Genomic DNA, 12,500 nt, shown 5'->3' with positions numbered 1-12,500 from the left:
TCACCACACTTTCCGTTCATGATTATTTTCGCCAAAATTTCCATCTGAAATGTTTTCTTCACGCTTCCGAAATTCTGCTGCTCCCAGAAGGCAGAGGTAAACTTTCATTACACTTTCCGTTATATTTATGTTTTCACTACACTTTCCGTTATCTTTTATATTTTCACCACACTTTCCGTTCATGATTATTTTCGCCAAAACTTCCATCTGAAATATTTTCTTCACGCTTCCGAAATTCTGCTGCTCCCAGAAGGCAGAGGTAAACTTTCATTACACTTTCCGTTATATTTATGTTTCACTACACTTTCCGATACTTTTATATTTTCACCACACTTTCCGTTCACGATTATTTTCGCCAAAGTTTCCATCTGAAATATTTTCTTCACGCTTCCGAAATTCTGCTCGCTCCCAGAAGGCAGAGGTAAACTTTCATTACACTTTCCGTTATATTTATGTTTTCACTACACTTTCCGTTATCTTTTATATTTTCACTACACTTTCCGTTATCTTTTATATTTTCACCACACTTTCCGTTCACGATTATTTTCGCCAAAGTTTCCATCTGCAATATTTTCTTCACGCTTCCGAAATTCTGCTCGCTCCCAGAAGGCAGAGGTAAACTTTCATTACACTTTCCGTTATATTTATGTTTTCACTACACTTTCCGCTACTTTTAAATTTTCACTACACTTTCCGTTTTCTTTTATATTTTCACTACACTTTCCGTTCGGGTTATTTCGCCAAAATTTCCATTTCAAATTTTTATTTCACGCTTCCGATATTCTGCTTGTTCGCGGAAGGCAGAGGTAAACGTTCACTACACTTTCCGTTATCTTTTATATTTTCACTACACTTTCCGTTATCTTTTATATTTTCACTACACTTTCCGTTCGGGTTATTTCGCCAAAATTTCCAATTCAAATTTTTATTTCACGCTTCCGATATTCTGCTTGCTACCGGAGGGCAGAGGTCGATTAAGTTTGACGATAGTCGTGTCACTAAGTGTTCTGGCGATGTTCTAAATTTACTGTAGTCTCTGGAGATACCCTACATTTTGTTTTATAAAAGAGAAGACATTAGTAGATCAAGATGTTCACATGATGTGGTGCTTGCTGCTGCTGCAGGTTTTTCCGGGTTTTCCTGCAGCTGAAAAAGCAAATGCGCCACTGGAATCATCAATGAAGTCGCCCCTCCGGAGCGTCAATTAAATTTTGTTGTTTCATAATTTCATGATTTGTATTACTTTCTTGACCTGAGACTTACTTCAAAAATATAAAAAATACACACGAATTCATTTCATAAGCTTTTGTGGTTCTGAAAAGAACCTTTTTTTTATGGAAACGGTAAGGACAATACAGGGGGAGGCATTAAATTCAACCGCCAAATCCGTACAAGGTTCGACCTTGCCTTTTCAGGGCGTATACAACATCCATGGCTGTGACGGTTTTGCGTTTCGCATGTTCGGTATATGTTACGGCATCTCTGATAACATTTTCGAGAAATACTTTGAGTACTCCACGAGTTTCTTCGTATATCAAACCCGAAATACGTTTAACACCACCTCGACGGGCTAATCTTCTAATGGCAGGTTTCGTTATTCCTTGGATATTATCACGCAATACTTTACGATGACGTTTCGCTCCTCCTTTTCCTAAACCTTTACCTCCCTTGCCACGACCAGTCATTTCGAATGTTAAGAATAAATTATATACTGCACGATACGAATGAAATACTGTTAGTGATACTAACGACAGACTTCGACTAAAGTTCTACACCGAACTCGGTCGGGTTTTGTTAAATTTCATGACTCCGCCCACAACTGGAAATCGGACCAATGGCGTCTCGTCTAGATGGTATATAATAGTTGGCGTGTATAAGCCGACTCAGTTCATATGTTGTCCGTCTATCGTTCGGTATACATTTCGTTCGTTACAATTCGCAATAGGTTTTGAAAATGGCTCGTACCAAGCAGACCGCTCGTAAATCGACTGGAGGTAAAGCTCCGAGAAAACAATTAGCTACTAAAGCAGCTCGCAAAAGTGCACCGGCTACGGGAGGTGTTAAAAAACCTCATCGTTACAGACCCGGTACTGTTGCTCTCCGAGAAATTCGACGTTATCAGAAGAGTACTGAATTGTTGATTAGGAAATTACCCTTTCAACGTTTAGTTCGAGAAATCGCTCAAGATTTCAAAACCGATTTACGATTCCAAAGTTCAGCCGTCATGGCTTTGCAAGAAGCTAGCGAGGCGTATTTGGTAGGACTCTTCGAAGATACGAATTTGTGCGCCATTCACGCCAAGCGCGTTACCATTATGCCCAAAGACATTCAGTTAGCAAGGAGAATACGCGGAGAACGAGCTTAATTTCATATATATATATCCCAATATATATTGAAAATATATACAAAAAAAAGGTTCTTTTCAGAACCACAAAATGCAATTGATGAAAGAATTCGTTTATCGATAGATATGAATGAATGAATGAATGAATGTATGATATTTTCAATAACTCGCATCACGTAAATATTAAATCACGGGTGTTTGCAGAACATGTTCAGTATGATCCAAATATGGATTATAATACTGAAATTTTTTACTTTCCGAAACGAATCTTTCGAAAAGATCATTTTTAGAAACGGCTGAGATAAATAACGAAAAACAAGCGATCACTGAATGAAAGATCGCTCATAACATCACCATCTTTTCGTAAATTTCCTCTGATTCATATTTTTGAATACCTGGCATAAATCTCGAGTGACTTTTTGTAATATACCCTATACCAAAAATGAATCGTTCTCGAGATATTCGATCGTTTATACAGAAAAAGTAGGTATTATTCGGTTCTCGAGCCATTTCCCTATAAAATTGAAAACAAGTCTCATAGAATACATAAGCTATTATTGATTCATCAAAATATTACATTCCGTCGTCTTGTAGGAGGAGTAACATTTCCAAAATGATGAACGAGGTATTTGGAGTCGATGAGTAATTCTGAAGATATAAAAATCAGTGATTTCTCAAATGGAACACCCTTAGTTTGGAAATCTCGAAATGATTTTGACTCATTTTCCTGAAACGATCCCAATATCAGAAAATAAGTCAACTGTTCACAAGACATATTTCAATGAAATAGAAAGACAGAGCAATATTTTTTAATTTTTACTCTTTTACGAAATTATTCGATTCATATCAATTCGATAGTCGGCGGCGGCGGAAGAAATATTATTTATCTATTTTTTTTCTGTTTATAGGGATAGGCTAGGTAGGTAGTTCTGACTATTTATTTATATATTTGTTGGACAGTTGAATTATATACGAATTCTTGTAAAAAAAATTGTGGCCCTGAAAAGGGCCATTTGTTTTCTTAGACTTCGTCGCCGGAGAGAGAAGTCAACTGATAGAAGAATTTACTTCTTCTTTTTTGGAGAGGCAGCTTTTTTGGCTTTCGGAGAAGATGCCGATGCAGGGGTCGCTTTCGCGGTTTTCGGTTTGGGTGCTTTCGGCTTTTTTGTTGGTCCTTTGTTAGTTTTCTTTGCTTTCGAAGGAGACTTGGTTTTACTAGCAGAAGTCGCGGACGAAACCTTAGAAGCGACGGTCTTTTTATCCTCGGCAGTTACCTTTTTAGGCTTGGCTGCGGCAGCCGCTTTCTTTTCCGGAGAGGCTTTCTTACCTTTCGGTGATGCAGCAGCCTTCTTGCCGGTTTTAGCTTTTTCACCAGCTACGCGTTTAACGGGAGTTTTTTTGGCCTTCGCACCGGCCGTACCGGACGTTTTCTTTTCGGTAGCCGACGGTTTTGCCGAACCAGAAGATGCCGATGCCAATTTGAACGACCCCGATGCACCTTTTCCTTTAGTTTGTACTAATGATCCGGAAGCAACCGCAGATTTAAGATATTTCTTGATGAAAGGTGCCACTTTTTCTGCGTCAGCCTTATAATTCGCCGCAATATATTTTTTTATGGCTTGTAAAGAGGAACCACCCCGTTCCTTCAATCCTTTAATAGCGTTATTAACCATTTCCGACGTAGGTGGGTGAGAAGGTTTACTTCTTGGATTTTTAACTTTCTTTTCTTTCTTCGCAGTAGACTGTGCCTGCGGCGACGAAGATGAATTAGCCGAAGCCGAAGAATTCTGATTTTCTATGTCTGCCATAGTAAAAAAACAACTGACAATATATTCTCGGAAGATAGATGCTACACTCGTTAGGCGTCTAGAGAGAATGATGTAGTCCTCTGGTGTTCCGTTTGTTTAAATATTCTGGGTCGAAGCACAGGCGGACGGGAGACTGAACGCTCGACATTCTCGTTAGACACGATATTGACGGCTTCCATTCTGCTGTCGAAATGTTCGCATCAACTTCTTTACGAAATCAATGCCGGTTTCCTATTTAGACTTCGACTAGCACAATAACGTGGATAGATTCTACGTATTCCGAAAATATTTTCTGATAAGAAAAAGCTAATATTAAACCTCGACAACTCACAGTAAATTACAATGAAATATGAAGTATTGATGATTTTGACGTAACTCCAGACAATTCCTTTCCGAAAATACTCGTAATCGATGATCTGGAAGGAACCTTCGAATAAATATCATAGGCGCGACTGTCTATAGAAACATGATACATTAGCCGATAATACTCGATAAATACACGAGTGAATAGGGGCATCGAAGAGACCTCGTGTCTACCTTCATACACGACTATAACCAAGAACCGACGCTTCTAATAGCATCAACATTTTCAAAAATTATCCCTATAAAAGTGTTCGATGAAAACGGCATTCGAATAATAACGAACGTTATTAATGTTATATTCGATAAGATATAATCATCGTAATATACTTTCAATAAAAAGGTCGATACTACAACACGAACGAACGAACGAACGAACGACGATACTGTGAGCTCTATCTATAACGGAGTAATACACACCCACCCCCACCCGAAATATATAAATCGTCAATGTTATAGTCGAAATCAGAAATGCTAATCATAAACGTTTTTAGACAACATATTAGCACGTAAATAAAAAAAAACACGTTAAAAAATAACATAAGTAATAGAGTACATGACTAGTATAACAGTAACGAACGTTAACTTTTTAGGTTGATAGGTAGGTAAGCACCATCTAAATATAGGTGGCAAAATTATTTATTATCATCGCGCGTTTCACGAAAGGAGGTAACAATGTACTGATAACAAGGCAACCCAACCGAGTGAGACCTAGCGCCCTAGCAAAAATAAATTATCATTCAGCGTCGAAACGATATTGTAAGAATTCTTTCATAAATATTTTGTGGTTCTGAAAAGAACCGTTTTTTTTTAAGAATGTATATCGTAGACCGGAATAAGTAAATTATTTCGAACTGGTATATTTCGTAACTGCTTTGGTGCCTTCGCTGACGGCGTGCTTCGCCAATTCACCAGGAAGTAACAGACGTACTGCAGTCTGAATTTCTCTGCTCGTAATAGTCGATCGCTTGTTATAATGAGCAAGACGGGAGGCTTCCGCTGCGATACGCTCAAATATATCATTTACGAAACTGTTCATGATGCTCATCGCTTTACTGGATATTCCGGTATCGGGATGGACTTGTTTCAATACTTTGTAGATATAAATTGCGTAACTTTCCTTCCTCCTCCTCTTCTTTTTCTTATCGGTCTTCGATATATTCTTTTGGGCCTTTCCGGCCTTCTTCGCAGCCTTTCCACTAGCTTTGGGTGGCATTCTGAAAATTTAATTTCGTCAATATCAAACAAACAAGTACTATCGTGCAGGTTTGCTTTCGACTCAGTGTAAAAGACGCCCCCCCATGCCCCTCCCGGGTTGTGTGCCCAGGTCGCAAGCTCCCTCCTTACGGAAATGCTTCCGCAGGTTTGGACCTGGCGACCCTTTCCTTCCACCCCCGTTTCTTAAGGAAACGGTCCTCAATCCAGCTGCTGGCACTTCAGCAAGATTGATATCTAACCTCTTTTGGTTGGAAACCAGCCTTTAGGTGCTTTTATTTCCCTATCTAACTTCTCGGTTTAAATTTTATTTGGCTCTTGTTTGTCGCGGTATTCCTAATTGAATTTTTGCATGGGGGCCCCCAAAGCTAACGGCGGCCATAGTTGTAATAGTCGGGCTTTTCCCAGTGAAGCTGAGAAATGTGATTTTGAAATTGAATCGCGGTTTTCCTGTAAGAGAATATATGGTTAATACACTTAAGATTTTTATACTTGCCTGAGCCGCCTGACGGCGACTCGTGGGGGCGGTCTCTGATTTTGTCTTGTCGGCCTTGGATGTTTGTCCCTTTCTCGGAACCTGGGGTCATCCATGTTCAACGCATCGTGTAGATCGCGAAACGCTGGATTTAAATGCGATCTGATTCTATCGAACGTGCTTTCTGCATGTTCTCTCATATACACGTCCACATACTGCGTGTCCAGTCCTAGATCCCTGTATATGAATCTGTTCGGGATGTAATACGGTGCATTTACGGCGGCCCTTACGCTCGTGTTCATAAATGCTTGGATCTTCTTTCTGTGTGTCTGCGCGCACTGGCCCCAGGCAGTGCATGCGTACAGAATTATAGGCATTAGGATCGTTCTGATCATCAGTAGTTTGACTTTCAGTGCCATGTTACTACTTCTTCCTATGATCGGCGCCAGGCGTCTTCTGGCCTGTTTGGCCATTCCAATTCTCTGTTGTACGTGTTCCTGAATGTTAACTTCTTGTCTAGGATGACCCCGAGATATGTTGCTTTGTTTGTCCACGGAATCTCTTGTCCGTTGAAGATGACGTTGCCTTCCGGTTGTACGAACCTGCGGGTGAACAGTATCGCCTGACTCTTGTCAGGGTTGATACTGATCTTCCACAGGTTAGCCCACTCCTCTAATCTGTCTGCCTGTTGTTGCAGGTATCTTGTTACGAGTGCTTGACTCCTAGATCTCGCCAGCAGGGCCGTGTCGTCCGCGTAGAGTGCCAACTTGTTAAAGTTGTTCTCTGGCTTGGGCACGTCTGCCGTGTATACGGAGTAGAGGTGTGGCGAAAGGACTGCACCTTGCGGGACTCCTGCCTCCAGTAGTCGAACTGTTGATAATTCGTCTCCTACTCTGCATCGGCATCGCCTGTCAGCTAGAAAAGACTGGATTAATCTTACCATTGGTTTGGAGTATCCGAAATCGCTCATCTTGGCTAGTAGCCCGTCGTGCCAAACTCTGTCGAACGCCTTGGAGACGTCTAGAAGATAGCTCCGGTGTTGTGTCCTTTGCCAAGGTTGAAGCCTTCTGTCGCAAATTCCACTACCCTCAGGACTTGTAGCTCTGTTGAGTGCTCTGATCTAAAACCGAATTGTTCGTTGGGGAGGATCCCTAACTCTCTGGTTTGTTCTTCCAGTCTCTTCAGGATGACGCGTTCCGCCACTTTGCTTATGGATGGCAGTAAGCTTATTGGCCGGTGGTTCGCTGGAACAGGTGGTTCTTCTTGGGCTTTGGTATGTGGATTACCGTTGCCTCTTTGAACTGGTACGGGAAGTGTTGCAGTCTGAGTATAGCATTTATGATGTTGGTTATGGCTGCTATACCCTTTCGCGGCAGCACTTTCAGTGCTCTATTTGTTATGTTGTCTGGGCCTGGTGCTTTCCGAGTGATAAGGTGCCTCAGAATGTCTTTCACTTCCTCAGGCGATGTCGGGGCCAGGGGTTGCGCATTATCTGTTCGTCGGTTGAGCCTCCGTACCGTTCTTTCCACCTGGTTTTCTATTTCCTCTACCTCGTCTGTGAACGGGACGTCATTCTCTTTGCACTGCCTTTCGAAGTTGTCCGCGAATGCTTCCGCCTTCTCCTGGTCAGTGTAGACTATTCCTTGCTCGCCGTGTATTGGTGGGCAGGGTTGTCGCGGTCCGTTCCTAAGTTTCTTCTGCATTTGCCACGCAGATCTATCTTCTGTGGCCAGCTCTTCCAGACGGGTGGTCCATTGTCTTTCTCGGATCGCTTTCAGCTCTTCTTTCAGTATCCTGTTTGCTCTATTCATGCACCTTTTGTCCATCGGTGCACGTGTTCTTTGGTACTGTCTTTTCAGGCGTCTTCTTATTCTGATTAGTTCCATCGTTTCTGGGAAGGTGCTCTTGGAAGTTAAAGCGCGTGGCTGGGACTTCCCTCGCGCTTCTTTCCGTTGTTTGTGTGATCGCCTGCTGAAGCTGGTCCGTGGCGTTCTCCAGATCTGTTTTTGTTTCGATGCGTGGTATCTCACCCAGCGCGTCGTGTATGGTTCGTTGGAATCTTGTCCAGTCTATGATTCGCTTCGTTGGGTTGTCTGCTTCCACTTCTCCCCTTCCTATTGTGAATAGGATGGGGTTGTGGTCTGACGACCCTTCCTCTAGTACTTCCATCTCCGTAGTATCGATGTTTTGTACTAGCGCGATGTCAAGAGTGCTTGGGACTGCGTCTGCTTGCGGGTAGTACGTTGGGCTGTTCGGTGCTACTACCTCGATGTCCTCAAATTCGTCTAGTAATCTTACTATATCTCTGCCTCTTGTGTTTGCGAACCTACAGTTCCAGTCTGGCGACTTTGCGTTGAAGTCGCCGATGGCCACTGTGGGATGGTGATCTGGGAATAATTCTGCCAAGTCGGTTCTTTCTATTCTTCTACCTTGCGGGGTAGGAATACCGACGATATTTTCAGCTGCTCGAGCGTCTCACGTTGACTCTAACTGCTACTGCTTCGCCGATTTGGGTTTCCGGTCTTCTTTCTTCGTTTTGCGCTAGGTCTGTTTTGACTAGAAGCGCAACGCCTCCCGCGGCGTTGCGCCCCCCTGGCCTGTCTGTCCTGTACATTTATATCCTGGGATGCGGTAGCTCTTTTCGCTTCTATCCGTGTCTCCTGGAGCGCCATGACGTCTATTTCTAGGGCGATAGAGCTCCAGAAGCTCGTTTCTTCTTTCTGTGAAACGTTGATGTTCCACGAACCTACGACAGTCTTTTCCAGGCACTCGTGCTGGCATTACTGTCGTCCGTGTTTTGGATTAGGGCTGCTAAACCGCTTGCGCGATCTTTGCTGCTCAGTCGTCAGATTCCCTAGAATTTGGATCAGCTCGCTTCCTCCGGTTTGTTTTGCCTTTGGGCTGGCTTTCTCTGCTGTTTGTTTGCCGGGGCCTCTGACTCTCCGTTTGTCGAGGCCTGTTTCCTGTTGATTGCGGAGGGTCTTGGTTTGGGGAACATTCTGCATCCCCTGTAGCTTGCCGGATCGCACCCAGGCAGTTTGCGCATTTGCCGGCTCTTCCCTTTGCTTTTTGGCATTCTCTAGTCTCGTGTTGTTCACCGCATTTTACGCAACGTGCGTTGCGTGGCAACATCTCTGTCATGCCCGAAGTACTGGCACGGTGGCACTGCCTATCTCTCACTTGTTAATTCTTTGCGGCTCCGCCGCACGATCAGATTTACGCATGATCTCAATGCGTATATTTTTGTCCTGGTCTTTAGGCACTTTGACCAGGAACAGTGGCAGAATTTGTCTGGTTTTTCTGGACGTCATTCTGTGACATTCCAGAACCTCAAAGCCTTGTCTGTGAGATCTGCCGCGACGTCCGCGTCCTCCACGTTCTCCGGTATCCCCCGGATCACTGCGTGGAGTGGGATTTCTTTCTAAGGTGAACGTGTGGAATTCCAGCGGAATTCTTCCATGTATCTGGTAGGCTTTGCGCACTCTTCTTCGTTGTTTGCGTAGATGTAGATACCATCTCTAGTAAGTCTTGCCTGTTATATCCTATTTTACGGGCTTCGAGACCTCTGGAGAATTCATTCACCGTTTGCTTCATGGACAACTATGGTTGGTGGTGACATGGGATTTGTTTGTTTCGGTTGCGTGACCGCGTTTGTTGATCCTCCAGGTTCGCTTGGCCTGTCCTCGGTTTGCCTGGGGGTTGGCAGACTGGGACCTCCGGAGTTTTGCGTTCTCCGGTTGTACGATTGCTGGTATGTCCCAGTAATGGACGTCTCTTCCGGTTTTGTTGTTCCTCTGTCCACCATTTCCGTTTCCTCCGGTTTCTTTTGAATACGACAAGTCGCGAGGTTCTCTTCCTTGCTTTCCTCGCCTTTCTCGTTTCGGCCTTTTCGAATCCGTCTTCTGTCTCCGTATCTGTGGTGTTTTCAGGCTTTCTTTGCCTCTCGGGAGGCTCTTTTCTTTTCCGTTCCTTGATGACGGCGGTGTCTATTTTCTTGTCTTTTCTTTTTCCTCTTGTTTTGGTTTTGCTGGGGCTTTGCTTTTATTTCTTCCTTGTTCTTCTCCTGCGATTTTCGGCAGGTTTTGTCCTATCCCTCTTGCCTTCTTCTGAGGGCTGCGTTTCGGCCATAGTAGGTCGAATCTTGTTCAGTCAGCCATTTGCTGACCAGCTTGTCCAGTTGTCCTTAGCTTTGCGTTTGTCTTCTTTTAAGCTTTGTTTTCAGCTTCCATTTTTTACGGTCTGTGTGGAGTGGACTCCCTGAAAATAATGTGGATTAAAATTCAAATTTAATTTAGTTCTAAGAAAGAACTGAATTCTCTTTACATTCTGAAAAGAACTGTTGTTTGTGTGTCTCTTAAACACTTCACAGTTTGCCTCCTTAGGTGGTCCTTCACAGTAAACTTTCACTTCTAGTCGATGTGCCTCTACGAGCTCTCGATGTCGAATGTGTAAAAGACGCCACTCTGTCGTCACTATTTCAGATAGTAACTGGAACTCTAGTAGGCTCCGCCCACCGGAAAGTTGAGCGTTCGAGAACGCCCATTGGTCGGTAGGACGGTATTAATACAGGTCGATTCTATATAGAAATCATTGTATAGAAAGCTACTGTTAGAGCAACATCGAATAATTCTCAGTGAATTCTTTAAATTTATCCGATATATAATACTAATCTACGATTCGACATGTCTGGACGTGGAAAAGGAGGTAAAGTTAAGGGAAAGGCAAAGTCCCGTTCCAGTCGGGCTGGACTCCAATTCCCAGTAGGACGTATTCATCGACTCCTTCGTAAGGGAAATTATGCCGAACGAGTTGGTGCCGGCGCCCCGGTTTACTTAGCCGCAGTAATGGAATATTTGGCAGCTGAAGTCTTGGAATTGGCCGGTAATGCGGCTCGCGATAACAAAAAAACCCGTATCATTCCTAGACATTTACAGCTGGCCATTCGAAACGACGAAGAACTCAATAAATTGTTATCAGGAGTAACCATTGCTCAAGGTGGTGTTTGCCCAATATTCAGGCGGTTTTGTTACCGAAAAAAACCGAAAAGAAGGCATAAGTACACATTTCCTGAGAGAGGAAAGCGACAAATAAAATATCGGCCCTTATCAGGGCCACAACGATTTTCTCTAATGAATTCGACAATTGCATATATTTTTTTTTATTTTCTTGTCATCGCTTTTCGATACAATTGTTGACGCAGCACGATATGCGATTGTTTCTTTCTTGCTTGCGCATATTTACGTATACATGTATACATGATTAATAATATTATTATTGTTCAACTTCTTATTTTCGTGCCGAAACAAGTGATTTCTATTTGCTGAAATCAAATATCAGAATGTCTGTACGTTTATTCGTGATGAAAATAAAATGTATGCAGTAATATCAGATTTAGGTATACAAATGAATAAACATAACAATATCCATAGAAATATTATACATTCTTGTTCGTGGAATTACAATATAGACAATCATGAGTAAATTGGAATGAATAAATGAAAAAAAATTTATACCTAATTAAATTATATAGCATAGATGAATGCATACATACATTTCAATATCTGCAGAAATGAATGACGAGTATATAAAAATAGGTTGTTATTATTATTCATAGTAATTTGTGAAATGGGATAGATGAATATTATAAGCATAAAACAATAATATTTGGACAGTGGTTCATTAACCTTCGATCAGTTTATGAATATTCATTTTTTCAATTTTTTCTTTACGTACAAATGGTATCGCGTTTTAAAGCGGCGTTTCAGAAAAGTTTCATATGTAATTTCTATTGGTGAATAATTGAATAGTTTGGGAGCTACCTAGCTAGCTAGCTAGCTAGATACCAGTAGCTTCCCTGTCCTATAGATTTAGAAACCGAGTGGTATATAATCTAATTGTACAGATCGTTCTTCTCTTTTCTTCTTCGTATACAGATGTAGTAAGGTTGAAATTAATAATTTCGTTAAGTATACAGGATAAAATGAAGCAATTATTCAGGTAATCAAAAGAATGACAGATAATGCTTAAAATTAGATGGGTATATCGTTCGAATTTAATTTGGTAATTCGTTAATTATTACTCACACCAAAGTAAAGTATATAAATCGAATTCGTTTTGAAAACAAATTGTGGTTCTGAAAAGAACCGTTTTTTTTTTAAATTTCTCGTCGGAATATGAATCTAACCGCCGAAACCATATAATGTACGCCCTTGACGTTTGAGAGCGTATACTACGTCCATGGCCGTGACGGTTTTTCTTTGGCGTGTTCTGTATATGTTACCGCATCTCTGATAACATT

The 12,500-nt window shown here is 42.1% G+C and overlaps 1 protein-coding gene across 1 annotated transcript; it reads right to left on the bottom strand.

Annotated features, from left to right (window-relative positions):
* Positions 1-5,292: 5,292 nt before the first annotated feature.
* Positions 5,293-5,757, bottom strand: LOC141484528 (histone H2B). The gene has a single exon (XM_074179511.1). It carries the CDS (start codon positions 5,726-5,728, stop codon positions 5,357-5,359), a length of 372 nt encoding a protein of 123 aa, XP_074035612.1. The 5' UTR covers positions 5,729-5,757; the 3' UTR covers positions 5,293-5,356.
* Positions 5,758-12,500: the final 6,743 nt, after the last annotated feature.

Source organism: Leptinotarsa decemlineata, unplaced genomic scaffold (assembly GCF_025532065.1).
Source record: "Leptinotarsa decemlineata unplaced genomic scaffold, Ldec_3_MD MMD2_tig00005969_RagTag, whole genome shotgun sequence".
NCBI lineage: Eukaryota > Metazoa > Arthropoda > Insecta > Coleoptera > Chrysomelidae > Leptinotarsa > Leptinotarsa decemlineata.
This window is presented reverse-complemented; position numbering and strand designations above follow the sequence as displayed.

Excerpts from the sequence above, each read along its gene's own strand:
- LOC141484528 (XM_074179511.1), bottom strand. The coding sequence starts at position 5,728 with ATGCCACCCAAAGCTAGTGGAAAGGCTGCGAAGAAGGCCGGAAAGGCC.